Source organism: Centroberyx affinis, unplaced genomic scaffold (genome assembly GCF_046629955.1).
Source record: "Centroberyx affinis isolate AG114_WGS23_722 - 3 ecotype Tasmania unplaced genomic scaffold, CSIRO-AGI_Caff_v1 ptg003726l_1, whole genome shotgun sequence".
Classification (NCBI taxonomy): domain Eukaryota; kingdom Metazoa; phylum Chordata; class Actinopteri; order Beryciformes; family Berycidae; genus Centroberyx; species Centroberyx affinis.
Genome location: NW_027281606.1, coordinates 24469 through 48908, shown reverse-complemented (window position 1 = coordinate 48908; position 24440 = coordinate 24469). Strand labels below are relative to the sequence as shown.

The 24440-nt window shown below is 42.1% G+C and overlaps 2 protein-coding genes across 2 annotated transcripts; both read left to right on the top strand.

Annotated features, from left to right (window-relative positions):
- Positions 1-258: 258 nt before the first annotated feature.
- On the top strand, positions 259-2965 carry LOC139662186 (protein c-Fos-like). Its single transcript, XM_071540815.1, has 4 exons — positions 259-393; positions 992-1207; positions 1944-2051; positions 2267-2965. The coding sequence occupies exons 1-4, from the start codon at positions 259-261 to the stop codon at positions 2963-2965; spliced, it is 1158 nt and encodes a 385-aa protein (XP_071396916.1).
- A 7652-nt stretch (positions 2966-10617) lies between these two features.
- Positions 10618-23006, top strand: LOC139662189 (jun dimerization protein 2-like). Its single transcript, XM_071540820.1, has 5 exons — positions 10618-10758; positions 11792-11844; positions 20117-20334; positions 21390-21494; positions 21902-23006. The coding sequence occupies exons 3-5, from the start codon at positions 20140-20142 to the stop codon at positions 22091-22093; spliced, it is 492 nt and encodes a 163-aa protein (XP_071396921.1). The 5' UTR covers positions 10618-10758; positions 11792-11844; positions 20117-20139; the 3' UTR covers positions 22094-23006.
- The last annotated feature ends 1434 nt before the right edge of the window (positions 23007-24440 follow it).

The window sequence follows — 24440 nt, the reverse complement described above, 5'->3', positions numbered from 1 at the left end:
GTTAAATTGGAAAACATCTGCTCGCTTCTTTTAGCCATCTCACAACCTCTCCTTGTCTGAAATGGTTCAGTCTCACCACACAGATTTCATTCATAAAATTCCAGCTCACTATAAAAGGCGGGCCTCTCCATTATCTGCACAGTTACCATTTATGAACCCGGCAAATGGAATATACAAGTGGGCGTTATAGGTGTTAGATTTTCTACTTGCAAAAGATAAAATCTTCTATCTTTTTATGCTGTGATTTTTGATGAAAACATGCATCCAGACTCCAGCCCTGAATACGACTCGTCGTCCAGCTGTAGCACAGCATCGCCTGGCGGGGACACCCCTGGGTGCAGCCAGCATCCTCCTGACTCGCTTTGTAGCGCATCATCAATGGACAGCACCAAGGTATAAGCGGATATAATGCTTTGCATGAAAAAATTAATCCACATAACAGGAAATCTAGCAGGGCAATTCATGCACAAGCCTGGTGCGCTGATATGTGGCGGTTATATTGTCAAATTCCTGACACATATCCAAGCACATTCCATAGATTTTCCTTGACAGAATGACTGTCCCATGCTCTACATGACTCCATGTAGACAAGAAAATGCGCAAGCTCTACATTGCAATCTGTAAATCTGTAGATGTAGGGTTCAATTTTATTGTCGATGAAGCCTTTTTCATCCTACTTTTTATAGATACATGTCTTGGTCGTGACCTTTCAATATAGAATGATAATGATGATGAAGGTGATGATGATGGTGATGATGATGATGATGAAAATGAATGAGGGCGATGATTATGAGGCTTTTTGATGGATTCATAGACAATCCAGTAGCCTATTGATTTAGTCTTTTTTTGGCATTCCTCAGCCAAATGATTGATGAACCATTTAAGCACATTTAAAGGTCAACCATAAACGTGGCTGCTCATTCACACTGCTCAGACAAGGTAAAATAGTGTTTGACTGCACGGATGTGTGTGTGTGCTGTGGGTTTTCCAGGATACCGAGGCAAGTGCAGCAGACTCCTTTGTTCCGACTGTGACTGCAATCTCAACCTCGCCGGATCTGAGGTGGATGGTGCAGCCGACAGTCATCACATCTGTCTCCCCCTCATCCAGCCGAGCAAAGCCCAAAGCTCACGGCGTCATCCAGTCGTCTTCCCCGGCAGGTGCAACCAAGGCGCAGCCCTCCAGCAGGAAAGGGCAGAAAGACCAGGTAGAGTCATGCAGGGATTTGGGCTTTAATCTCCTTACATCTTAAATAGTGTCTTCAATCTTCAGTGAACATTGGGTGGTAAAGCGTCAGCAGTGTTTTCCCAGCAACGAATTCCTATTTTATAAACGTATTAGTAATCAATCAATCAATCAATCAATCAATCAATCAATCAATCAATCAATAGGCTAAATTTGTTATTGCCCCACTCTATCTAGCCTATATCCCATCCCATTCGTTTTCCCCTGACTGAGGGAGATTAGATGGAAAATTGGACATCAACGTTATTTGGTTTCCGTGATCATTCACAGGAGAGGGAACTGAGTTATCGCGATTCTTGAAGGTTAACGAGGACGCAATTATCTGTTTTTGCTGTGAGCGGAAAAGTAATGTAACGAGTAGCATACTATCCCAAATTACTGCTCATAGGGAACGTTATATGAGCAACGAGTAACGAGCACTACATTACTAAGTAACGAGCCCAGCACTGTTAATGAGTGGATGGGAAAAATGCATAAAATGCGCGTTCACGTGGCCGGCTAGGTAGACCGTGCCAGTGGTGCAGCATTTTAACGCCTGGACAGAATCAAGGAGAGTCTGCACCGACAGTTTTCTCAGCATACTGCGACGAGGAAAGATTATTTCCTTGGCAAGCGAATTAGTCTCGAAGAGCCAAATGCTGATACGGCAAGAATCTCCAGGATGCGCATTTAAATAGCTTTTTTGTGATTGATTTTAGCCTTCCAAAGAGGAGGAGGAAAGGAGGAGGATCAGGAGGGAGAGGAACAAAATTGCTGCAGCAAAGTGTCGTAACAGACGGAGGGAGCTCACAGACACTTTACAAGCTGTAAGTATCCTGTTGTATGAAATCAGGGAACTGCTTTAAAGAGTAATTCACAGAGCACACTCCTCCAAATAAGCTAAGGGCATATACGACATGTCACATGTCATTTATGATCACAGGAGCGTAGCAGAGATGACTGCAGAACACCATAGGGCAGCAGTCTTCCCTTCCGTCCTCATGCCAAGTCTAATTTCTCATTTTGTCCTTCATCACCTCAGGAAACTGACACGCTTGAAGAGGAGAAGGCCGCTCTGCAGACCGAGATAGCTGATCTCCTGAAAGAGAAGGAGAGACTGGAGCAGATGTTAGCCTCTCACAAACCATCCTGCAAACTACCTGATGGTGATGAGGAGGAGGTTGAGGAGGATGAAGATGATGTCGACACCATGCTGCAGGACCCCCCAGCCTCCCCGCAGCTGCTCTCCATGTTAGAGAATGGCAAAACTCCTGAAGGCAGCGCCGCGATGGCAGAAGGCCCTATCGCCCCAGACATGGACACCGTCCCTTGCATCTCCGCAGCGGCCATTTTGGGGAACTCCAACATCCTCCTGTGCTCGAGCGCAGAAGAAGAGCCTCTGGAGGACTTGAAGGGAGACGACCTGGACGACTTGGTGCCCAGCCTGGAGATGGCGGTGGCGGCTGAGGCGGCCGCATCCGTCCCAGACATTGACCTCGGCGGGCCCTTCTGCCTCTCAGACTGGGAAACCCTGTACAAGTCGGTGGCGAACGACCTGGAATCTCTGAGCACACCGGTCATGTCTTCCAGTCCCACTTGTAGCAATTACCGCACAGTGTTTTCCTTTAATTACTCTGAGATCGATTCCTTGGCTGAGGGGTGCGAGAGCCTCAAAAGCGGCCTGGGTGCGTCCGAGCTCATGAAAGATAGTCTCAATTCTCCAACGCTTCTGGCCTTGTGAATGCAAAATGAGTTATGCAATGATTGGACATAACTGTATTTGGTTTCTAACCAGCCAACAAAGCTATGGTCTCTCTCCAATAATCTTTTGTAGTGTAAGTTTTGGTGTTGTGTAAACCTTAACATCGAGGTTTGTGTAGATGACATGTTTTCTGTGACTGTAACAGGGTTGACTTCTTCCACACCTATGGTGCAATGGCAGTTCATTCTCTGGAATGAGATTTTTGTGCTGGTATCAAAGTGCATGCAAATATAAATCATTCATGATCTAAGAGGTTGTATCTTTTAGTATTTTTCATCTCTAAATGTTATGTGAAGTTAGACCGTGCTCAATATGTGTACTACTGTTAACAAGTTGTGTTGTAACAAGTGAAAATAGCAGGGTTACTGATGTGTAGCTAAGTGTATCATCTTGCTGTATGGTGTCCCCTGACTTGACATTTATTTTCAAGTTTTCCATGAAAACATCATGTCATGTATTTTATCGAGATGTATTTTATGACATAGTTTATTTTTTTACTTATAAAAAACAATGACTCGTTGATCAGATGCAAAAAATATATATAATGCTGGAAATAAAAAGAGATATCAACCACTAAATATTTCCTACTGTTCTCATTAAATCAGGAATATTCATGCTCTCTGGTCTCGCATGCAGCGAGCCATGCAGATTTCCATTTGTCGTTTTAAGACTTGCATAAAGTGCATAACTGCTGTCGTGGAGGATTGCATCATGTTTTTAATGAGTGGGAGCAGAAAGAGCAAGTTAATGATTTATTCATTGTTCATCGTTCCAGTTTTCTCACGGTCAAGGGAATCTGGTTCCACGGCACGGAGCGTGCAGTGCGTGACGTCAAGACGCGATTGCGATACCGCCTCACTTCCCTGACCATATTTGGCAAATGCAGTTGTTTTGTTTCCATGGAGACGGTGTCATATTTCGAGCTGGAAGATCTTTACCGGAAAAAGACGAAGCAGTCGCGCGAGCGTCGTGTCGAAGAGAAACAGACGCAACGAAACCTAGAAATTACAGAGCGGGCATCGGGCGTCACGTGCATAATGATAATTGGCCTGCTAAGTAATCTAATACTGGCAATGCCTTGAATAGCAAGCACTGCAGTTCCCGAAGGCTATTTGGTTTGTTCATGAGAAGTTAAATATTTATCTGAGTATCTGCAGTGCTTTTTGTTTCAAGGCAGCAGTAACCCCACATCACACTAGTAAACCCAAACGAGTAACATTTAGTTATTTATTCATGTTACCAAGCCTTTGTTTTGTGTAATATTTAACAGTGACAGTTGTGGTGCTGCACGGCTCTGTTTACAGATCTGCCAGTCTGACTCTTCTCTCTACCTGTTGTTGTTGTCATCGGTAGGGGGCGCTGCAGCACGAGCTGTGGCAAAATGGCAACCAAGAAACAACTGGGCTTACCCACAATTTGCCAAGCAGTGTGTGTTTAGTGTATTAGCGCCCTGCTATTTTAGTGTCATGATGGATGGGCCTGTCAGCAACTCACATATCTTCTGACTCAGACTCTGTCCACTCCAGTTTTCACATTAAAACGTATGCCCACTGTAATGCTGCTCATCTCCTACACATGTCCTGTTAGAGTTGTAAAATATCTCATACAGTCATCTGTTCACAGCCAGCCACCAAGCCACAGCCTTCCTTTGTCAGTGTGAAGTGTTGAGTGAGAGTTTAGTAGGATGGTTTTTTATTTTTATGTTGGGACTGAGGCCACTGCCTACTGTCCCTCTGGAGTCTGACTGGATGTGTGTGTGTGTGTGTGTGTGTGTATGTATGTGTGTGTGTGTGTGTGTGTGTGTGTGTGTGTGCGCGTGTGTGTGTGTGTAGAGGAAGTCATATGGAACACCAATGCATCACCAGTCAAAAGTTTGGACACACACATTTCTCTTTATTTTTACTATTTTCCAGTGATTTTGCAGTGACCAAAAAAGTGTCTTTTTTGGTCACTGCAATACATTTAAAACTATCTTATATTTTAGATTCTTTAAAGTAGCCGCCCTTCGCCTTGATGGAAAGGCAAAGGCTTTGCAAAGAAATTCATACATAGGCATCAACTTCATTATTTATATTTGTTTAAGAAACAAATTTCAAGCATTTAAGCATAAGCCTTCAGATCAAAATGGCTTTAAGAGAATGAAAAACATAGTACATTCAATCAGGTTTCCAAACTTTTGACTGGTAGTGTAATATTACTTATTACGTATGAATATTATAATAATATTACTTATTCGAACGTATAGATTTATCAGACTTCAAACTATATGAATTGAATGTACAGCTGTAAGTTTGTTGCTTGTTTGTAAACTTCAAAACAAAAGGTTAAAGGTCGGCCTGCCTGCTCACCCTCATAATGTTTCAGCATGAGACTCCTCGACAACACCAGCACCCTGTCATATCTGTCACGTTGCTTGGTTACAGATCTCTACCTTTCTGTTATTTAGTGTGCGCTCATTTTTTCCAAATCTGTTATCTCATCCTCCCGTCCCTCCTGACCGCTCTGTTTCCCACTCGCTGTGATATTCCCAAGGAAGTGCTATATTTACATGGATAAATCAATGTCATATGGTTTTTGGACAACTGGGTCACCTGATTGTGGGTGACGCTATGGAGACATCAGCAGCCTTGTGCTGGAGCCAAAGGCGGTATTAATGTGTATGGAATCAAATCACACTGTCAAACTGCACTGTCCGGTTCTGAGTAAAGATGACACCTGCAAGGATACAGCAGAAGGAAAGCAATCTGGTGCTGATGGATAGTTTGTTTACACATGACTGTTGTGTATCCCACTCTCTTTCCATAGATACAGTACCATACCATTAAACTACAGTAACAATGCTATCTATGAGAGATGTAAAGGATTCAGTTCTTCTTGCAAAAGCAATGTTTCTATTAATAGACTTTGATACTGTATGTGATACTGTTGGTTTTGCACATACCAAACAGTGAACCCATGTCTCCTAGCACCGATAACATTGGAAGCATTTACTCAGCTGGAACAGGATCATGTGTGTGTGTGTGTGTGTGTGATGATACTTGACAGCTTTGCGGGGGATTCGGTGCTCGCATGCCATTGGTGCGCTGAGCGTCTGAGTTGATCTCATTGGATGGAGCCGACAGGCGCCTTGAAGCTGCTATAGCATCGCAGTTCAGGCCACTGTCGACAGGACTTTTGCTGTGTGTGTGCGTGTATGTCTGTGTGTGTGTGTGTATGCAGGGACACACACCAGACTTAAGACCAGTTGATTGGGGACGGCTTGTGCAATTGGGGACAAAAGCCATGTCCCCAATTGGTAAAAAGCAGATTTTTGGGTCAGGTTAGGGTTAGGTTATGGTTATGGTTAGGGTTAGGGTTAGGGTTAGGTTTAGGCAAATAGTGGTTATGGTTATGGTTAGAGTAAGTCTCCAGGAAATGAATGTAAGTCTATGTAAATACCCCAAAAGTGACATAAGTAAGTATGTGTGTGTGTGTGTGTGTGTGTGTGTGTGTGTGTGTGTGTGTGTGTGTGCGCGCGTGTGCACGCATGGGTGGGTGATCTGTCATGTTCATGCATGTGGAAGGAAAGGAGGATGTAAAATAAAACATTAACTTCTCTCAGTTGGGACACTGATGTGAAGTTTAATGGATGGTGAAAATTTGTACATCATATGAAACATTTATATGTATATATGTTTTCACGAGTGTATGTGTGTGTATGTATGAGTGTATGCATGTATGTGTTTATAAGCATGGGTGAACAGATTGGAGTCAGCTATATCATGGAAGATTCTGACCAATAAGTGAATTTTGACATAAACTTTGACAAAATCATGACTTCCATTTACACCTTCTCTTACTCAAACTTCAGCTGGGAATTTCATTGCTGTCAGCAAACTGAATATATTTTTCTGTAGTAATACAGAAAACATTTCCACATTTGATTTCTAAAATGGCAAAATGTAGAACTTCTCCTGTACAGTTTTAAATAGCTTGTCTGCAAACGTTCGTCTTTACACGTTGCCAGACATATATTGACGTGATCTACAACTGTCAGAGAGTATTTTGAATGAAAAAAAAAGGAAGGAAGGAAATAAAATGGACGGGTGGCAAAAATAAAGTTTGTGTATAGTGTCTGCAATGTGGTGAATAGATGATGAGTCAGGATCGTGTCTGGAGGTGTCTGTATGGGTATTTCCCATTGATGTGATAGTGGATAATATAATGGCAAAACATGTTCAGTTTATCTAACCATGTAACCTATTGATTGTTAAAATCAGCCCAGTTACAGGTGATAATTTGAAAAAAGTGCAGTTAAACAAATGAAAATATATCTTATTGGTTTGCATTTTGGTAATTAATGGGTAACTAATCACCCTGGGATGTGATTTGAAGAAGCTCACATGTTTATGCATCAGAAATTGTTCCAAATACATATGTAAACGTCTGAGTAAATCCGAAAAAAAAAAAGACGAGAGAAAAGCACTATGCCTCTCTGCGGAAAAAGCCACTTCATTGTTTTTACCTTGACTACTGACACCCACACGGCGAGAACACTGCATGAATTTGGCAAAGCTGCAAAACCACAAACTGCACTCTAGCCCTCCATTCATCATCTGGGCAGCTGCTGGCATGTGCGCCTCACCTTATGTTTAAATGCAAAGACCTGCTGGAGGATTGGAACGCAATAAAGCTCCTGATATGTATGTTGAGAAATATAGGGCCTGAACCTCCAGACTGGGCAAGGGAACTCCAATCTTGAAACGCTCATTTTTCACTGTCGTTCTCCTGCTGGGTCAAATCAGATCTGATTTTCTCACTGATTTTCTAATACTTCAGTAGTTCCAGACATTCCTCTGTATCCCGTATAAGACTTGGTTTTCTAGTAAAGCAAACAAGGCAATAATCACTTTCTTTGATTCACCTTTCGCTGAACAAATTAATATACTCTGCATATTTGGACTGCATACCCAGACTGGTATATTTTCACTACGGTGTGATTATCAAGGCTTATTGTTCTTGGCAGGGGCAGTTCCCCCGTTGAAAGTTTAAAGTGCCAACTGGGCCGGGCCCATGTGTGTCCATGTACTGAGTGATATCTCTGGCTGCCGTCCTCAGCAGGCACAGAGGGAGGTGTGTGTGTGTGTGTGTGTGTGTGTGTGTGTGTGTGGGGGGGATTTAGTTAAAAGTCTCTGCCTGGAAAGAGAGGGAGAGGCTTTGTCTCATTTTCAGTGCGGATGCTCCAGACCCTTTTTTGTGAAACGTGTCTGTGTGTTGGTTCAGTTCTGCTTTTTAACCCCATGGTCCTCAAAAAGTGCCTCCCCCCAAGAAACTTGTCATCTATGTTAAGAGAGACTGTGACGCATAGCAAACCCCCCCCCCCCCCCATCCTCTCAGATGCTAGACATAAATCACAGCCGAACCAAATTAGAATCTAAAAAAGGAACAGAGTAAAGAGGGTATTTTAGTGAGACTCTGATAGCTCAGCTGCTTGTTCCAGGTGGAACAGTTGAGATGGCATCGTGTAAAACTCTTGCTTTGACTAACAGTCTCAGTCCTGGCAGAAAAACCCTAAAAACCAACTCAAATATATATATTTAAAAAAAGGACACGAGAATGTATTGTTTTTGCTTAAGGTGCGTCACCAGTTGTTTCATATGATTATTTCATTCAAAAGGAGGATGATACTCAAAAAGTGAGACATTCTTTGAATGCCATGCTTCTGTGACTCATTTATTATTATCATGTTGTTATTTTTAAATTAATTTACTGTTAGTGGTGTTAATATTTTACTACTGTTTGTATCATTACCGGAAAATCAAAGAAGATCAAAGATCAAAAAACAACAGCATGTTAATTCCCCCAAAACATCTATAGCAGCTTCCTGGCATGAGATGATTTTGGTCCTTTTAGACGATGAACTCGTTGCTCTTTATACTAAGATGCTTTGAAAAGACATTTTCAATTGTAGAAGTCCTGTGGGATCATGTAGTTACAGCTGATCACACTAGAGGGAAGCAGCAGGAGGACCATGCAGTGACAGGACATTTTTTTCTGGAACTTTCTGGAACCTCCAAGGCACTGCCAGATGTACTCACATATGATATTGTGCATGTATGTTTTAGCAGTTATGCTTTTCTCATAAAATGATTTTTATTATGAATCAAATAACAACATAAATATAGGAGAGATCATAGAAAGTAAAATGTGATCTCACTGCAGCCGAAGCTATGTGAACACTGCAAGATTTATTGAATCATTTAGGCATCAAATTTCCTGTCCTGGCTGAAATTCTAATATTTTAGTTTCGCTGAGAATCTGTCTGAGAAAAACGATGATGGGTTTCCCTCTCAGTCTTATAAATCTGTGTTATAGCTGCATTGGGGATAAATCTGCACAAAAGCCTGAAGGTACTGGACCATGGGCAACTTTGAGGACCAGAATTTCTTCCAGTTAGAGGATGGAAAAGAGAGTGAAGTAAATACACTGAAAAACTACTGTTGATCGTATTTGTTGCCAATATAGGATTTTCACTGCCACAAAATTCTGCCTATGCGTTTTGGCCTTAATGTTAAGAATAACAAAAGCAACAACCAACAAGTAAGAAGGTAAAAACTGACTTCATAGGTGGTGAAGCCTCATCTTCTTATGCCAGTGAAAAATTAAGGATTTGAAAGCATCTGTCACATAAACATTTATATCCTAAATGACTCATTTGTAAGAGAAAGTACCATAACCAGTTGAAAAGTTAGTTGCTGTTCTCCTACAATTGAGGTTGTTGATTTGATATGAGAGAGGAACTATCTCCAAGCATTAGACTGCTGACACATTAAATCATTTGCAAGGAAGTACTTTAGTCAAATGGATATTTTTTTTTTATTGGGTGTGTTTATTGGGTGTGTGTGTGTGTGTGTGTGTCCCTTAAATGTAATCAAGCACTAAGCTACTCCGTTACTCTTTCTTTAATAATCACACATTCTCTGATTTGAGTAGAATTGACCAGAAAAAGCAGAACTTTGAGTAAAACATTAGAGGATCCTACTGTCTCTGCCTCTGAGACTCTGACTGTTATCTGACTGATTTTCCTCAGCAGGAACAGAGGCAACAAATAAGAGCAGGTGCTGCATGGTGAAATGATTTAGTCTGGATGGAGCTTCCTCCACTCTATATTTAATGCCTCCAAATATACTGAATTGCTCACATGGACATGCCTGGAGGTTATCATCAGATCTACCTGAATTATCTGTCCAGGCTTGGCTTTGGCCATTTTAACAATTAATTATATGATTATAACTGCAGTTTTGTTGATATGAAGTTGGAACCATTTTCTATTGAGCTGATAATGAAGCATTTTATAATTTGCAAGGGCCACATAAAACTACTTTCTCACCCTCATTTACTGTCAAACATTAAAGCACTTGCAAGTGGTGTATATGTGTTTATAACCATAACTTTATTTATTGACTTGTTTATGGTACAAGGCGCGTGCATTTGCCAGGCTCGATCTCTCCTCTACGGCTGAAACTTTCCTCTCCTCTGTATATGTTTTTTCGGTTGCTAGGGGTGGAGCAAATAAACCTCCCTCTCGTTTTTTTTTTTTTTTAAGTCAGCCCTCCTCTTACATTATTTTCATCCATGCTTACGTCTGGGACGGCAGTTCCGCATTCCTGCGCCCTCCCAGACATGATCAGTACTTAAACGGGCTGATGCAACGACTTTTAGTCCCCAAACCTACATCCGATTCATAACTCCCGCACCCTCCCATATTACTGCGGATTTTGGACGCATAACAGGTAAGTCTGCCTACACCGTCTTCTTCTTCTTCTTCTCTCAGGTTGTGTGATAGTGAATCGCGGCACATGCAGGGTTTATATATCTGCATTTTTAAAAAACTTTTCCCCCCTCACGTTGGCTTTGGAGGTTTAATAACCTGAATTGTATCTGTAATAGGCTCGTTATTGAGCGCTGTTCGTGGCAGCCAGTATCCAAGTATGTGAATGGCCTTTCGTGATAATTATTATAAAAATAGTCTGCGGGTTTATTACTTTTAAAGTCTTCCGCGTAATTGTAGCGTGGACTTCAATTTGTTGCTGCCACAGCTGTTACATTGTTGTTACAACTGTTGCAACAACGGTTAGCTTAACGGCTCGTTATTTACAGACTTGGTTAGCTACAACACACACACACACACACACACACACACACACACACACACACACACACACATCAGGTTTAAATTGTGTTATAGGCTGAAGACATTTTTTCTTCCCGGGATTTTTCGCTTCAGTGTTGCAAAACACGTGAAGTGTCAATTACTTGAATAGAGAGTTATGTAACGCGATTCACGCAACATTGTGGGTTTTCAACCAAATTAGCTGGCGAGTCTACAAGCTAGTCTAGTCAACCGAGACACACGGGTTCACGGTGTGGGTGGAGTGGTACAGCGTGTTTTTATTTTTGAATAGAGAAACATAATAAAAATGAATTATACGGTATTGTTATAAAGTCACATGTCCCTTGGCTAGTCTACAGTGCTGTAGCAGAGGATAGAAAGGAAACCATAGTGAACTATAATTTACCAAACTATTATAGTAGTTTATTCTCTACTGCAGTTGATAAACCCCTCGGTGAAATTCAACAGATTGCATGCCTTAACTTTGTGCCTTGAAAACTTTATGAACAGGCTACAAAGAGAACAACACTTGCAAATGATAGATGTGAGGGGCTTCCCTGTGGATATAGATTGAACCCAACAACAAAAAACAATAACAACAACAACAATAATAATAATAATACTAATAATGAACTCTTAATGCTTTCCTATAGCGTCCAAACACAACTGCATCATTGATAGAAGAGGACTGCCAACTTTTCTCTGAGTAAGTATCCTGCATCTCAAAACTGTTAAAGCTTTAAAATGATGAGACACTTTGTGTTGATCAGCTCCTGCTGCACTGAAAACACCTTAACTTTGCATCGCTAGTTCACCTTAAAACAGTGATATAAATGAACTTGACGTGTATTTGGCACGTGTGAATACAGCCTAGAGTTGTGCTTAGATTGGCTCATATTTATATATATATATATGTTTTCTGTTGGCCAAGCAAAGTTTACACACTCAGCATGTTTATCTGTGTATTCACAGCAACGGATAAGGAAACTGTGTTTGTGTGTGTGCAGGTCACACACGTGCACTTGCATGATAACCAGACTCTAATATTACACTTCTTCAAGATCGATCACTACAGCAATGCTTTGTCTTCTTCACCCAGCACTGAGTAAATATCATGTTATGTGTACATGAAGGTCTTCAGAAAGATTTACACTTTCTGTAACAGTAACTCTATCTAGGCCAGAGGTAGCTTTAGTTATCTGCCCTGGTGGCCCAAAGGCCATAGGCCAATCATGGAATGGGAAACATGATGGGTAGAGGTGGGATGTGTGTGTGTGTGTGTGTGTGTGTGTGTGTGTTTGCTTACTTACAAGTGCACAAGTCCAAAGCCTTCCTATATAGTCACTGCATGCTTTCCGGCCGGTGCGGTGTTTGCATGTACAAGTACATGCCATGCAGTGCAGACATATCTGTGTGTGTTTTTTTTGGTATGTGCGCCTGTGTCTCTTTGTCTGTGTTTACGTGCGTGTTTGTGTGTGTCTAAGTGAACAAGCGTGTGTTGCAGAGGGTTTAAATGCCCCAGCGCCTGCCCGGGCACATCCGTAGGATGGTTTCCGCATAAATGGAACGCTGCAGTGGATTAATGGGGAAGGGCTGGCAAGCCGACAGGCAGCGCGGGGCCGACAGGGCTGAGAGGCTGGACGTGGGCGCACTGGGTTTATTTTAAGTAGAAATGCCTTCCAGTGCCTCTCTGGAGAGCTGGAATTGCCAAGCTGCACCCTAGCACACTGAATAGACAGTAGACGCATTGCAGGCGAACTAGCCAACCACGCAACAGCTAGCTCAATGATACTAATACTAATGCTGGAGGAGCAGCTACTCAGTGCTGTGGGTATCACATTGTTATTTCAAAGTCCCCATAAGCCTCTCCACATGGCATGTAAAAACATTGTATCAAGGCAGTCTAAATGTACGTTGTGGAAGTAAACACCCAGAAGTCCAAGGGTGTAACTGAGAGAAGAGGCATTTTGTAGGGCCAGTGTTGGAAAAACATGTTTTTGAAAATTGAAAGGGCACAGAAAAAGGTCCTTTTTAAAGGCCTTGAAATAGTTATGACTTCCAGGTTTCCTCAATTCCTTTGTTGTATGAACATTTTGGAAGTGAAACCAATTTGCTGTCCCTGCACAAAGAACACCGTTGTGTTGCATAATGTCAGCCTATAGTTAGTGTAACTAACTAACTAGTATAGCTAGTCTAGTTAGTGACATCTAGCTTGCAAACACTTTCCTCTTTGAGAACAACAAAGGGATTGAAGTTACAGTACAGTCAGGTTGTTTAATCAGAACAAATGTCTGTCTGACGTGGGACATGAGGAAATATCAGAGGACAAAGTATGAAACGTCATTGAAGTGACAACCACATGTTACATAATAATGCTGATTGCTTCAACAGATGGCATTAAATCTAATTTTCTGGACTTGGTTGGCCAATAAGTTAATGTCAAGGATTGCACAAACTTTGCCAGGGTTTTGTCATGGACTTGAACTCCATACATTTGAAATGCCTTTTGTCTGTGTATCATATTTTGATTCATTTAATCCATGGCTGAGCCTAGCCAAATCTGTGTCATGCAGAGTCTAATCCTGACTTACAACCTGGAGAAAAGTAGTAACGGTATAATATCTCAACCTGGACCACCCAGCTGAAGAATATAGATGTCTGACTGTTTGGATGGCATGAAGCAAGCCAAGCAGGAAGCCAGCCAGTGATCACATAATAGTGTTTGAATGTAGGTAACCACAATCCTCGTACTTTGTGCTTATCTGCAGGTGCTTTGTGTTTGGATTTGACTGAAAAATGTACTGATTCGTTTTTAGGAAAAAAGTCAACAGTACATGCAATAGTTAAACTTCCTGCAACCTTGAGTAATCTCATTGTGGACAAAAGATAATCTAGCCAGCCACTGTACTGTAGCTGCTGCTGCTGGGGCATCAGAGCCATAACTGTGAAGGTAAATGAAGCTTGCTAATTACAGCTGCAGCTGGGGGCCCCATCATCGTTGACAGTATTGTGAGGTTAAATGCTCATAATTGCATTGAATGGTGTCAGGAGTGTTTAGTCATCACCACAAGCATAATTTTGACCGGTTCCTTCTCTCTCTGGCGGTGCTAACTTTGAGCGCACGCGTTCAAGAGCTGCTGAGCCCATGAGAAGGTTCGAAAGAGAAATGAAAGCTGCGAAAGAGATCCTGTTTTCTGTTGTGATAATCACACCCACACCCACGCACACAACCTTGAGTTTAATGACCAGAGATGACCGTAGCATGATCAGAACAGTGTCTCTCCTCCTGCCTGCGTCTCATCTTGTCGCTCCAATGAAAATATAACGAGGGGTCGGAGGAATGTTGATACTGTATAGTTGGACTGACCTGTCCTCGTGAAAAACGGTGCCAAATTCCCTGGTTTCTCCAGAGGATTGCGAAAGGCTGTAACTCAACACACAGCCTGACTGAGTACAGACGGTAATGATGATCGCCGAGACCTTGGCCAGGGATTGAGAGAGCGTGCCTTGGCCCCGGCCTCGCTCTCATTGTTCATTTCCAGCGCTCTCGTAGAGATAGGGGGCCGTCGGAGTTGTTCGCGAGTCACAGAGAGTTTTGCAAGATGCGGGTGTGTGGGCCGAGCAATGCCTCGGTCCAAAATGGGAGTCAATAAAGTACACTGACAAAGAGTGGTCAAAGAGCATTCTGGAGAGCGTGCCTGCTTCTTTCCCTGTTGCACCATGACTCTGATGTTTGAGCTTAAGCCGTCTGGAAGCACAAAGATTTAGCTTAACCCAGAGCAAAGCTAAGTTAGCCATCGGGTTTAGCTAGTTAGAGTGCTGCCAGCAAACACTCCTGCTGACTCGTGCTTTTAGACACCAAAAGCAGTGTGGTGGCAGAGGTTAGCCCAGGGGTTTTAACTGTGAATGCTTTGCTCACCATTTTGTGCTGCCACTGTTTCTTTAGAGGGCTCCTTTGGAAAAGCTAAACGCAAGGTAATGATTGGCCCTCGGTTACTCTCTTCTCCCTCTCTTTCTCTCTCTCTCTCTGTTAACACACACTTACCCAGACACACACTCATACACACACACATATACACACACATGGACCCTCTCTATAGGGGACGAGGATAATAGGGCCTCCAGTCGTGCTGCTGGCTATCGGTAAGGGGCTGAATTCCACAGCGCTGCTAATTGCTCTCAGGAATGGCTCAGGAAATGGACACATTTGGTTGAGCTGAAGACAGATAGAGTATGTGAGCGGAGAAACTCAGGGATTTTAATATATATATATAGGACACACTGCCTGTACACTCACTTATATGGCCCCTCACACACACACACACACACACCTATGCACACGCACACACACTTTGACACTCACACACACACTCTTTTCACGCACACCTCCACCTAGCCGTGGCTCGCATGCAGTTGGATTGGTCTTGGGCCGCTGCCAGAGCCCGCTTTGAGTGCAGTTCTATATTTCATAACTAATACATGACATTTCCGCTCCCCACCCTTGGTGCGCTTGGCTTCAGCTCCTCTCCTCTCAGCGGCCCTGAGCAGCAGCAGTGCCCACACCGCTGCTAGGCTGTGTAGGTGTCTTTGTTTGAGGGCAGAGTGGGCCTAAGCCGTGGCACTGGCTTTTCTGCTTGACTGCAAAAACACAGTAACGGCGTTGCATCATCAAACGCTGACCACTAATCCTGGGCAGCAGGCTGCCGGTGACAAAAAAAAAGAAAAATACCCCTCTTTTGAAAAGTGTAAAATCTCTTTGACTCATGCTTTTGGGTATAATTATCGCAGTCCAGCAAATGCATGAGCTAAGTTTCCCTGTGTTGCACAGATGAGACTTATTTAGGGTTTCATGTTTTGACTGCATGTTGTTGAGGCTTGAAGCGATGTTGGTTTTGCAAGGGGGATTTTTAAATACTTTTGTGGCAGGTTGAAAGAGGCTGAACAGACTAAACACAAAACAAACGTTCTACTACTTGACTTAAAAGTCGAGTTGAACTCAAAAGCCAGCCATGTCAAGAGTCGATCTGATGCTTTAGTTTACAACAGTATTATAAGTCGTCTGGAATGGTGTGCGATCCACTTTTATGTTTCATAATTGAAAGGAATCTTACTATATACTTTGTTCCATCTGTACTTTGCAACCCTCTGGCAAATCTATCTCTTCTCTGTGGATTTTTTGTGTGTGATCTCATTTCATGCAGATAAATACTAGACAACAGGTGTGTATGTGTGTGTGTGTGTGTGTGTGTATATGGGGTGGGAGGTGGGGGGCTTCGGTGGCAGCAGAGGTGGCCTCAGATGAGCTAGCATGTTTGAACAAGCCATACTCAAGAATGGGGGCTTTCCTTGCAATGTGTCTGACTGAAAACATAAAGTATACAGTAGGCTGCATTATAATGTTCTGTGCATGAGCCAGTTGAATAGACATGAAATAAGGTTAGTCCCTAACTGACTTATTTTGTTAGTGTCAGTTTCCATTGAAAAATCATGTTTGTCTAGGACAGAGCCTAATCCATGTCTGTAAACCGGTCCTGAGTGTCTGGCCAACTTAGGATATTGGACTCCATTTTGGCTCTGAAAGCGATTTGCTCAGTCATTCCTAATGGGTGCTTTAGTTCCTGTGGCTGTTCTTTTGGCTCAGGGGCGAAGTTGGATTCCATCTTTTGAATTCCAGCGCAGTTATTGGTCAGCAATGAGCAATGCGAGAAAAAAACATGACATGCTGTTGAATCCCATGTCAGCATCTTTAACTGTTCATGTTTGCCTGATTTCTGGATGGACAGAGTAGAATCTACAGACACTTGAAAGTAGACGTAAGACTTGAAACTTGCACTATAACTACAAGTTCAGTCTACTTTCGCTTCTGTAGGGACTGTGGTTATTCAAAGAATTTTTTGATGGTTGTGAAATATAGATCAGTTGTGAACAGCATCATTACCAACTCTCGGTTTGAGTACAGTAATCAATGTTACAGTACAGATGTCAGTGTGTTGTAAACTTACTGAGGTCAAGTCTCTAACAAAAGACTTGATGGTGGATGTGGCCCAGAATGTCTGAGCCCTAATGAACAGCGACGGTTCAACAGTCCAACAGTTCATAGCGCTGTCTGGCTATTTTTATAATCTCTTTCTCTCCCGCTCACCCCCTGTATTAGCGAGCATATGGTTTGCCTTGTTCTTCGACAGTCTCTCTGTAGAATGAGCAGACCTTGGCACCTTCCAATGCCTAAACCTCTGCTGGGAGTTAAGAGAGAGGGAATTTTGTCTGAGACAGATTTTTACCAGGGCTGTCTTGTTCTTTTCCTCTCCAGAAAAAACAACAGGCTGCTGCCAAGTGCAGTGTAAATGGGAGTATACATACAGTTGGAGAGGGAGAAGGAGAGAGAGAGGGAGAAAGAGAGAGAGAGAGAAAGAGAGAGAGAGAAAGAAGGGTGAGGAATTAAATAATAAAATGCCTCATTGCAGACTGGCTCCACACACCAACTTCTCCTTGGGGCCAATAAATCATGCAGGCTGAAGGTGGTAGATGACAGGTCAAGAGAAGTCTGGAGATGAACTGAAAGGTCTTTGACCATAGATGTTTAATCATATCTTCAATCTAGATTTACTGTAATATCTTAGAACAAAGATATTAAGTACTTAATGCTGGACGGTTAGCATCTCCAAACTGTTGATAGATGCTTACATAATTGCCCAATTAACAAAAGTTGTAAGGTAACGGATTCTGGGTGTATTTCTGCCTCAAACTTGATTTGTTTTACTATTTTTCACCATCACCTTTTCTCTAATGACTATTGCACATTGTAACTCCAATGAGTTATAATGAAGATGATATAACTTAATTATGTGACAGATATCTCCTTGTCCTGAGACCAAATCCAAACTATTACAACTCGAAAGTGATCACTCCCCAGTAAAATAGAGCTGATTCGGTCTCACCATGCTCGACAGTAAACTCCAGTCCAACTACAAAAACACTTTGAGACCAGCCCATAGCAGGGTGGAGTACATTAGAATAGAGTTACATAACCCTGCTTTTTTCATTACCTCCTCTATGGCTTTTGTAATAGAGCAAGTCTTTCAGCAGTGAAAAAAAAAATTGCCAAGAAAGAAAAACTTGGTCTTACAATACAGTCAGCCTGTCAGCGAGTCACCCACCAGCAAAGTCAGCTGTCTCGCACCAGCTCACAATAGATGTCTTTGTTGGGCCCATATGAGAGGGGCTTTGTACAGTTTGTGCCCAACCTGTAGAGGTTGAGCGCCAGCTGAATACTCAGGAGGCAAATGTGACTTAAGCTTTTAATGTGGCAGACGTGTTGATATCATCAGTCTTTTTAAACTCTGTCCTGATGGCTCTAGGTATGGCCGGTAATCCTAGCTGACATTTTATCCATGTGCCAAAATGACTATTGTTTAATTGTATCAGTCATGCTAGGGTCTCACCAAAAACAAGTTGGATCCAGTGAGCCTGTTGCTTTTCTCCCATTTCATCAGCAGAAATCTGTGAGATGGCAGATGAACATTTTGCCTCCATTACCTATCTTTTATTCATTTTACATATTTGATCTGACATATTTCATCTGGATACTTCATGTATCTTAAGTGTTTATTTTCCTACATAACAAACACTATACGGTGAGAGAGAGACGATTTGTAGTCTGACTTCTGAAATCCAGTGGTCTCGCTCTGCCTCTCCGCTGAGATTGCAGGGATGGGCAGGGTAGAGTCGGCTCATGTTGCACTGTTCCCATCTGTAACATTTGTTTTTTATTTGGCCATCAGAAGTTTTCCAAGTCTTGGTCTTACAGTAATTAGAGAGACGTCTTAATTCTCCAGCCACTTCCTCTAGGCCTGCACAAGCTCTCCTTTTTCTCCTTTCTCTCCTTCATTCCTCCCTGATTACATTAAAAAGTACTGTGGTCAAACCCTCTAAACTGCCCAAAATTGTTGAAAGAGGGTGGCGGTGGAATGCATGAGTGTTATCCACTCTGTTTCAACACGAATGCTTTTGATGTCCTTTAAACTCTCTTCACAAAAAAGTAAATGAATATTCAAGCTGAATTCATTCAATAAATTACGAGAAGCTTGTTAACATAAGAGGTGAGCCTCAGTTTATGTGATCTTATTAAGAAACGAGTTTCATAGCTTCCCTTTTCATGTCAAGCTACAGAAATTAGAGTGTGACTGTGGACAGTGTGATGTTTGTTTCTTTATCTGTTGCTGACTGAGAAGAGAACACAGCTGTCAAAGCTGTCAAAGTGTGAACGTAGTCTTGGATATTACAACTAGCAGTTATTCAAGTATTTGATGATATGGGCAACAGGCAGTAAATCAGTCTTATTGTGGATTTACGGCCATTAGGCATTTACTATAAGATCACACAGAAGCTACTCTGTGCATACAGGATACTGTCACATTACTACAGCGTGACAGTGGATGAAGGGTATAGCTTTACGGCTTGCACTATGACTGTGATTAGTCACAGAACGGGTGAAAGAAAAATGAATCTATTTATACAACACGATGCCATAGAAAATGCTGCTCTCTTTCAGGCCAGCACACAGTGCATACACATGCAAATGCAAGCCTACACACTGTAGCATTTGCAGTATATATACATATACATAACGCTGATTGCAAATATTGTGGATATCAAAAGTCTACACACCATTTCAAGTTTTCTTGTTTTACGCAACCGAGGTGTTTTAGCGCTTTGGGCCTTTTGTTTGTACCTTGATTTTGCTGTTTACGATATCTGAATGAAAATGAAAAACAGCTGATTTAATGGGCTTTTATTTCTTCCCGCAAGGCAATAAAAACATAAAAGGGTGTGTAGACTTTTGTATCCACTTACTTAAAAAGTTGCATAGTACTTTCATTGTCAGTGAGTTCTTTTTAATCTTGACTCTCTCCTCCCAACCCATTCCTTCTCTTTCTCCCTCCTCCCTCTCTCCTCCCTCCCTCCCTCCCTCCCCACAGCGGCGGTGGCGGCCGGGTCGGACATGATGCCGGGACAGATACCTGACCCCTCGCTGGCGGCGGGCTCCCTGCCCAGCCTGGGCCCGCTGGCGGGCATCTCGGCCACCACGCTCACCGATCAGCTTAAGCTGGCTGACTTCCGCCAGCTGGGCGCCATGCTCTCCCCGCTGCACTTCCTGGGGAGGCTGGGGAAGAGGCCGCTGGCCATCAAGACAGAGGTGAGAGAGGAGAAAAGAGGAAGGAGTGCAGAGCTTTACTAGGGAGTGCAGTTGTTGTAACCCAAGCGATGTATACAGCTATTAAATTTTTTTTGTTCAATTTGCATTCCATTTGGAAGACATACATCTAGTCGGAGGGGAGAAAGGAGAAGGAGGGAGAAGTCAAAGGTTCAGTTCAGGAGGTTTTGAATTCCCCTCTCAAGACATAACATTTTTTTTAATCATTTTTGCTTCTTAGAAAATGTCATCAGTCTCCGGGTAGCATCTGTCTGTTAGTGGGGAATCACACTATTTGTCATCATCACATGCAATTTCATTTACTTCCATGAGCTTAAGTGATGGAAAGAATAAGAAACAGAGCTATTTGAAATGATTGAAATGATTTCATACCTTATTGCCAGTTTCTCAGAAACAAACACCATCATAAAAACATTTTGAATGTCCTGAGAGGGGCTGGATCAGTCAGTAGCATAAACTTTAGAGGCTTCTTCTGAACTTTTTCCTTCAAGTGGAAGATAAATGGAACTGATCTGGAAAGTCAAATGTTGTTGTGGATGCACCGCTCAGAGTGGCCCACTTAGCTTGTTATTTTAAAAAGTTTACAAAGTAAAACTATTTAGCGTAATCCATTTAAATAAATTACATATATATTTGGGCATGTGTTTAGTTGTCATGGTACAGTCCTGGGCTTTAGGTTAAAATTTTGCCCCCTCTAGTGCTGGATACAAGAATTACTTTAGAGGTTACACAACATGAATTACCACAGTAGTTGTCTTCACACAGTCTTTGCTTCATGATGATCACTACCACTGGTTTCGGGCTGATCTAATAATAATTTAGATAATTGAGATAATTATCTGATTTCTTTTTGAAACAAAATATAAACCTGTAATATCTGCTGTTCTAAGATCCCAACAGTAAATACTATTATATTGTCTCTATCAGAACATCTTCTAGATATAAAGATAGATTATCTGTTACTGGTTGTTCATGCTGTATGTCATCCTACATAAGCCTCATGTCTCCAGGCAGCTAATCGTATGCTCTCTTTGCAGATGGATGAGGATGAGGAAAGGAGGAAAAGAAGAAGAGAGAAAAACAAAGTGGCAGCAGCGCGATGCCGAAACAAAAAGAAGGAAAGGACTGACTTCCTTCAAAGGGTGAGTTCACAAGGCGGCACAGCATACTGATGTGAAGGAGCAGAGCAGCCTGAGTCCTTATAAGCCTCAATATTTCCCTTGGTCGAGTGGGGACTCCCCTTGGATGACTTTTCCATTCCTACTTTTAGTCAGTAGAGTAGTTTAAGTTCAAGCTGCGGAAGAAAATATTGTGTTTTTTAGACGATCCAGATGAATCCCTCACCATTTTCTCCACTAATTAAATTTATTTAACATAGGCAAACTTGGACAGTCTTTTTCACCAACCTCCTTTTTCTACTTCTTTTCCCCTCTTTCAGTTGACGTTTCTTTCTTATCTTCAGAGTTAACAGACTTATACTTAAACAAAGATGAATTGTTGCTAGCCCAACATTTTGACCATCATCTTATAATTCGATGTCTCTGTCCAGGAATCGGAGCGTCTGGAGATGGTGAACTCGGAGCTGAAGGCCCAGATCGAGGAGCTGCGCCTCGAGAGGCAGCAGCTCATGGTCATGCTCAATCTGCACCGGCCCACCTGCATCGTGCGGACGGACAGCGTCAAAACGCCTGAGAGCGAGGCCAACCCCCTGCTGGAGCAGCTGGCCGCCGACGCCAAGTGAAACCAGGAATGTAGAATCTCTGGAACCCAACTAGCACCGCCGTGGCAGCCATTTTTTTTAAAGAAAAAACACGTAACTGGCAATACATTTCTAAGTAAGCACTTGAGCTCCGAGCTGGAGATTTTCGGAGACTCTGCCCAAAGACCCGGGGTTGTAGGGCTTCCTCAGTATTGCCACATGAGCTGGCTCTGTCCATTGGAAGACTGGAACAAAATCCGGTTTCATCTCTGCATTAAGTGTTGTTGTTGACACCCGCTGTGCCTCGTTGTTACTTCAACCATCTCTACATAAAGGGACCGATGGAAAAGTAGTGTACGACTGGAAACAACACTGAGGAAACACACTAATATCAACATGGTGCTCTGTTACAAAAAGCCCTGAGTAGGTTTGTGTGGCATTGTTTTGATGTAGAGGCCCACAAAGGCTTAGTGTTCTGCAGTTTTCCTTTGTATGCTAGCTGAAATATACAGGTGTAGTGTTTTTAGGATTCGATACTCGATACATGTACACCAGATGGAATAGAGTTTTTGTTTTTATAACGTTGATTTTTATACCCTGCCTTGACGATGGCAGTTACCGGTTGATCCGATCTGTGGTGACGCTGGCGTCATGAAAAGCACATATACACAAAATGTTTACACTCTTGTTTTTTTTGCCTTGTTGTATGTCCATTATTGTACTTGTTTTATACTGCTTTATATACATAAACCTATATGAAATGCTTGTTAATCACTTGATGTGATTTGTTTTAACTTCTCGATCTTTCCAGTCTTTCTATGTCATCAATATTGCGCTGTCAAACAGCTGTGAAAATAAGCAGAAATCTTATCAGCTGAGCAGTATTTCAATGTCTGTTTTGGACCTGTACCTACTATGTATGACTTTGTTACTCTGAATAGATTAAATTCTATTTTCTAACTACAGAAAATAGCATTTCTTTTTTCTGCATCATGTAATTTGCAAGGCTAGTCAAGGTGTTGGAGAAGGAACATCAGTTGGAGCCTCACTTTCACTTCACTCAAGTATCTGATGGAGATAATAAGATGGAAGAGAGCGGTATAGAGTCTGAGAGGAGAGGAGCTTCTGGTGGGATTTCTTTATGTTGGCCAGCAAGACGCTCCCATCTTCACCTCAGGCTCAGTGCGTAGGTAGATCATGGCACCAGTGTTGCTACAGTTAGGATTTGTAGTCCTAGTGGAAATACCCCTACTGTTTTTCAGCCATGGCATTTTCATAGCAGTTGACTGTTTTTAATTATGTCAGCACTAAGAGGTCACTGTAGTTTGAAGTGCCACTGCCTTGGAAATCATTTTCTCTTTTGTCTCATGTACATAGATAATACAGACAGATATAGACAGAGAGAACACTCACACACACACACACACATAGGCCTACACAAAATATTTGGAGGTAAAAAATAAAAATCTTCTGCATATTTTAACCACTAAAAGTCCTTGGATAATACCTAAACCTAATACCTAAACACTTAAAGTCAGTTCATCTTTTGTAATTTAGGAATACACTGATTTGTCATATTGTTACAAAAATAAGAAAAAAAAAAGAAATGGTGATGATCGGTAAATGTATCTTTAAACACCCAATGTGTGTAATGGTGAGGAAATGCAATCCTAATCAAGGGACATGAACTCTACTATAAATTTGTGTTCATCTGACATGGTTCACCGAGACTCTGTTCACGGTCAACATCTCCATCTAGTGGAGGTGTTGGAGAACTACATGATTGTGGTAAACTAAACAATCGGCTATTGTCAAGACAAACGTTAAAATGGTGTCTCCTGGTTGTGGGTTTTTAACTTTTCTGTCAACAGTAGCCTACTCAACTGGATCCTTGCTCGTGAATTTAAATGGATTCTTTCACCTAGGCAACAGAGTCTTGAAATTCTGCGGTTCTTCGATGATCTTTCTACAACTCAGAAAGTGACACAACTCAGGTATTGTTTTTTACACTTGTTAGTTTGGACAATAAGGTACATTTTGGTAGATGACTTGATTAACTGCCATAGCCTACTAAATAAATGAAGGAATTATGAACAGCGAGCCCGGTCATTATAGCGACGCGGAGCGGTCTTTATCACACACTGGTTTATCTTTTACTAGGCTACGCAACCTGTCTAATCGCGTTTATCACGCCTGCTTTCCAAACACTAATCATTTGACACGAAATACCTATTCAAAATTATTTTATTACAAGCCAAAGTAGGAACAAACTTCGCCAAAAATATGCACTAACCAACATCTTCCATATCATCAGAAATCAACAAAATGAACTTTGAACTTGCTGCAGACTGCAGTCACGGTAACTGTCAAAAAAACAACGAATATTGAC